Raw genomic sequence first — 5,585 nt, forward strand, 5'->3', positions numbered from 1 at the left:
AAAAGCTGTATCCGAAAAAAAGAGACATAAAGTGGTTTCAGGTGTAACCGTTCACAAGCTTCGACGCGAGCGAGTAAGCACTGTCTTGAGAACTTTGACCAACGACATTGGTTTCCATCAACTATTCTCAGCCGTGTTGACACCTACAGACGACTACCGGTGCCTTGCAAGCAGAGAATTAACGCTGTGTCTAAAGGTAGTTTGGACGTACCCGGAAGGCATTCCTTACATACGTTGGACATACTCGGCCGATTTTTTCAAAGGTACGTCGGACGTATGCGCGGTAGAGATCTTATATATGAAGACGGCGCCTGGTGTGCGCCGAGGGCTCAGGACTCCGAGGACCATGCTTACAAATCACAGCGCGAACTTACGGTAGCAGTGCCGTTCCCCACGGGCACGGCAACCTATAGCAACCTAATATGGGTCGGACGTAAAAGAAAATCGGCCGGGAACGTCTGACGTGATCAACCGTATCCTCGAGCCTTAGTCACGCGAAAGCACCAAAACCTCTCACGCATTCATTCTCGGCTTCCAATCGCAGACACTCCATATGCCCTGCGTACCTATCCTTAAGAGCAATGAACATTCCGCAGGTCGAGTGCAGAGAGAATGCAAAACTTTCATGCGAGATATCTACGCGATGTTTGACATGTACTACGACCGATTCGGATCGGTGCCCATACCTGGTTAGATCTTGTGCCATACGTTCATACCCGGCTCTATTTGTTCATCGTCTGCCTAGCCAAACATAGCACGCATGGAGATTTTCCAATCTCCCACAGCACGATCATCGCGGTTCAATGCGACTCGCACCGCCGTTGCCGCCGTCGCCGCACCAGCCGCCCCCGACCAGCTCGCACACGCACACACTCGCGCTCGGCTCGGCTACAGTGGCTCCCATTCAGGCGGCCGTGTCGCCGTGTTCCAAAATTTACTCTATCTCACTCTTGGGAAAAGGTCTCGTACCCGTTGCGTTCAAAAACCTACCCGCGTCAACCTGTCTTGTCACGTGACTTGATTCGCCGGAATAACTCGGGTCTATTTGAGTAAGATTGGAACACATCCCCAGAGAGCCCATCTGCTGACCGTGATCTGGCCAATCTGATCTGACCCACCTCTGGGCGCAGCCATCTTTAAGTCACGTGATCACTAATGTGGCAAACAGGCAAGATGGCGGCAATCGGGGGGGTGCCATTTTCGGCTGCTGGTTTACCGCTCTAAGTTTACTCAAGCTCGTTGAGACGAGCCAGGTGCCGCTATTTTGAAACAGAACTAGCTGCGAAGAATGCGGATTTGGTCGCGCAAGCTGCAACGAAGAAGCATGTTTCGGCCACTGCACCTTTCTCCTCTGGTAGCAGACGACTCTACGAGTTGAACGGGTGACGCATTGCTGAAGGGTCCCTTGCCATGTTCGTATGTGTTCACTCTGCAATTTTGGCTTCGTATCACCTGGGTAGAGATGAGTGACCTGTGTGAACTGTGGCGTGGCGTGACAGATTTCTAGTCAAAACAAAAGGAAAGCTTCCTTTCAGATGGCATTGATATGATCTTTACTGTTATTATACCTCTGTCAAGAATTAAAGCAAAAAAAAAAAAAAAGTCTAAAAAATTGTTTTGCGCTGTGTTTTGAATTTAGCGGTTTTTTAGCGGATATCGGGATTCTGACTGCGGGTTTTCAATTTTTGAGTTGGCAACACTGATTGCCACGTTGCCCACGTTGCCGTTGACCGAACGCCTCCTCGCCAGAGATAATACATATCTATAAAGGGGGCGTTGGCGCGTTGGTTCGACTGTAGTGACTGTAGTTCGACAAAGAGGACGAAGCTGCGGCCATGGCCACCCTGAATATGACCATCATCCAGGAGTTGGGCCTGGAAAAACGGGGATTCCGCGCCGTGGCACCCAACGACAAAACCACCTGCTACATGCCCGGTTTCAAGAACGCCTCTCACTGCGTCCTGTGGGCGACGAGCGACGCCAGGGCGTCCGGAAACAACCCCGTCAGGGCGCTGATCCTGATGCAGTTCCGCGTCGACGGCAGCCTGGGGTTTCCAGGAGGCTTTCTGAACCCGGGAGAGTGCCCCGCCGCCGCCGCCAACCGCGAGATGAGGGAAGAGATTAACCTGGACACGAGCAAGCTGTTCGTGACGCCCAACAACCATCTCATCACGTTCATCAACGACCATAGCAAGGTGGTGCTGCATTTGTACTCCTTGGAGATCGGGGAGGAGGACTTCAAACAGCTCGAGAAGAGGATCCTGGAGGCCCCCCACTATGGACGGGAGACCCTGGGCTTCTTCAGGGTGCCGCTCTTCAACATAGCCACCGGTGGGTTCGAGACCCTGCTTCGACAGGTCTTCATCGGGATGGCCATGGAGCAGCTGTTGTACGCGCTGGTCAAGCTCGGCATTATGACGTCGGAAGAAGTGATGACTGTGGGTTGTCTGAAAAAAGGAGTGTAACGGGGTGGAATCTCGCGTTAAAAGTGGGTGCTCGCTCGAAGTGGCGTTCCTTGTGACGTTCAAAGGAGTTTGCATCTTAAATTTCCAGCGTATTGCACTAAAACCCGTATTCAGTGTGTCTATATCGTCTAAGTTTACCAAACGTTAATTTCTAGTGTCTCAGGCCAGTGTATAGTCAGGAATTTGTTTTTGGGGGAGGGGGAGGTGGGGGGGAAGTGTAGCTAGGATGTCCGTGACTTGGGGAGGGGGGGAAGGGGTGGGGTCACAATGCATGAGTACATTTCATATAGGTTCGGCTGGACTTCCACTGGCTACGTCACTGTCGCAGACGTCATGGCTTCGCTATGCGTCTTGAGGAACGCTGGTAACGAAATACAGATGAATGCATGTTCTGTAACGACTGTAACCCATAAGTTTATATTTCATAAAAAAAAAAAAGGAAAACTGTGTAGTGTTTGACATGTTCCGATTGAGCGAAGCTCGCTGCTGATGGACTGGGCGACATTCGCCCTGCTTGATCTTAAATTTAACGATAGGATGGTGACGACAGTAAAAGAGTCCTTCATGCGGGGTAAGACCAGGGCCAGACAAATGTCAGGAAGGCAGGGTTAAAAAAGTGAAAGCCATTTACAACTCCCTGTAACGCCGAATTGGAGCGCAGCTCTTGAGGAGGAGGAGGGAAGGGTACTGGAGGAGGGTAGACCCTTCCTCCTTCTCCTCCCCTCATTCTTGAATATGCTCCGGGGGGGGGGGGGGGGGGGGGAGGCGGAGTTACGTGACCCCCAAGGTCGCATGACCTTGGTGGGTCACTTGACCTTGGGGTTACCTTGGTTACGGCGACGCCGCTCAGGCCGGAAACGGGCACTTGAGAGCTGCGCTCTAAAAAATTGGGAATTGGGGGGGGGGATTTTTTTTAATTTCCCACTCTTCTACTTCGTGACGACACTTTTTGGCACTTCTTTTTAGAGAACAGCTACGAACAGTTCACGGTGTTGAATAGCTTAATGTTAACACATTTAAGCTCTCCTAAAGCGGTGCTAAAATGGCAGAACGCATATGTGAATGGAAACTTGGGTTACTTTTCTACATTGGCTTTACAATTTTAGCGAATGTTTTACTTTTCATTTGCTATATGGGGAGCAACAACGTGGCGAAGAGGCGCAAAATAAAATCGGATGTACCCTGCGCGGCACTGTTAGCGCGAACAAGTGATTGCCTTTTATTATTTTTTTTTTGTTTTGAGTCAAGGTCATTGAAACTTCTCCACGTGCTCACTTGGGGCCAGAACGGAATCGCTAAAATATGATGGCGATCTGAGGGATCGGAAGCATCGCTGTGATCGGTCTTCCTCGATGGGCTGCATGCTGATTATGATGTCAGCAAAGGATTTCCCATCGACGGAACTAAGATAAATGGAAGAACTTCAATTTTGACGGTGTTGGCAGTGTTGGTTTGAGAGTGCTATGATTTCAAGTTTCCACCATGCTCTTTACAAGCACCTTCAAACCTGTTCACAAGGTAATGACGTCACGAAAGGTAACCATAGGAGGGCGCCACCAAAATATATCGCCGCCGATAATGCGAAAATGCACCGATGTCGTGTTCCTGCTGATATACTCTGTTTCACCTTGTGTTGTACCGCAGGAACGGCTACAAGCGCGAGCTCCTTGCTCTAGGGCACATCTCTCGGCGGCACAAGGTTTCGTGCACCAAGGACAGCTGCCAACACTATGAGCTCGCGCTTCTAGCCTTCGCTGCGGTACAACATAAGATGAAACTGAGTATAGTGTCGCTGTCGGGCAAAAACAACAGTGACTTTAACAACACCCGAGGAGAGAACGTATTTCAGTTTCCACACACTTTCGCGCCGTTTGTGGGGCGATATTGTTTATTCAGCTGTAAAAATGTTTGTATGTCTACTCTCCATCAGAACCGGTGGGAAACCCAACCACTGCTATCTAGAGCCAACCACTGCAATCTCAGCGACTGATAAAAACAAAACTACAAGATGTAAAAAAAAACATAATTTTTTACTATTATTATAATTTTTTTTAACCGCAAACCGAACCTGCAAATGCCATGGTTTAAGAACTAACCTTTTTTTTTAACTCAAAAATGAAGTCACAATTGAGCTTCTGAAATTTTCGATTGAAAAATGGCAACCGACGGAGCTCTCGATCACATGGAGCTGAGTGGCGCCCAAGAAATGTCGTGTAGCTCGGAGAAAATCGGAACTGCAATTAGGGACTTCCGCATAATTATCAAAGAACAATCTAAAACGTCTTGGAACGAAAGACTGTTTACGTGTAATGCTCCTACACGTCTTCCTTTTGCACACTGCGCTCCAGCTCCTCCCTTGCACAGGCGCGGCGACCCTCGCCGGCTCCACGGCTGCCGTGACTATGCATCTGCTTTGCTGCGCTTCTCTTTAGGTTTTATTTCTGAGGCGCGTCCGCTTTTACCTGGAGCGGCGCCGCTGGCTTCCGTGATGAAGCATCTGATATGGCGTGTCGCAGCCAATGGGAATTTAGGTGCCGTTTCGCTGCTCCAGACAACGGCCACCGACTACGCGCCGGCTTCGCTCCATAGGACAGTTAATGCCTTCACATTAAAACGGTAGAAATCCTCCTTGGAATCTATTGACAATAAACTATTAAAATATTTATTGCATACTATTGGAAAACTATGAATAAAAGATATCAACTTGATAGCCATTTTGTTCTTAGCCCGAGACTGAGGCAGGAAAAGAGGAAAGTTTCAAAGTAGAAGAAAAATGAACAGTCGAGGACACGTCTCTAACAAAATGGTTAACATCCACCAGCTCGCCTGCGCAATCACTACGTTATCAACTTGATAGGTTGTTGAAGTTTTTTTGTTTGTTTGTTTAGCTGTTTTAGATTGCTTTTCGGAGTGTGGCTTTTGCCTTTTATGATCTCAATCAGAAAAATGAATATCCCTTGTCGTCCCTGATAAATAAACTCTCTATGCTCAAATAAACTAAAACTCAAATAAAAAAATAAGTTTGGCGTTTTTTTTTTTTTTTTTGGGAACAAGCGGGTTTTGAGAAGGAAGGAAACAGTATTGCCTTTTTGATTCACAAGCCTTTTTTCACTGAAATAA

General features: G+C 48.4%; 1 protein-coding gene across 1 annotated transcript; it reads left to right on the forward strand.

Moving 5' to 3' along the window:
- Positions 1 to 1,705: 1,705 nt before the first annotated feature.
- Positions 1,706 to 3,673, forward strand: LOC115316215 (U8 snoRNA-decapping enzyme). Its single transcript, XM_029975575.3, has one exon. It carries the CDS (start codon positions 1,836 to 1,838, stop codon positions 2,463 to 2,465), a length of 630 nt encoding a protein of 209 aa, XP_029831435.2. The 5' UTR covers positions 1,706 to 1,835; the 3' UTR covers positions 2,466 to 3,673.
- Positions 3,674 to 5,585: the final 1,912 nt, after the last annotated feature.

Source organism: Ixodes scapularis, unplaced genomic scaffold (genome assembly GCF_016920785.2).
Source record: "Ixodes scapularis isolate PalLabHiFi unplaced genomic scaffold, ASM1692078v2 PGA_scaffold5__190_contigs__length_132052651, whole genome shotgun sequence".
In the NCBI taxonomy this organism is placed as follows: domain Eukaryota; kingdom Metazoa; phylum Arthropoda; class Arachnida; order Ixodida; family Ixodidae; genus Ixodes; species Ixodes scapularis.

Bases quoted from the DNA above. Each gene is read 5' to 3' on its own strand.
- LOC115316215 (XM_029975575.3), top strand. From the start codon at position 1,836: ATGGCCACCCTGAATATGACCATCATCCAGGAGTTGGGCCTGGAAAAA.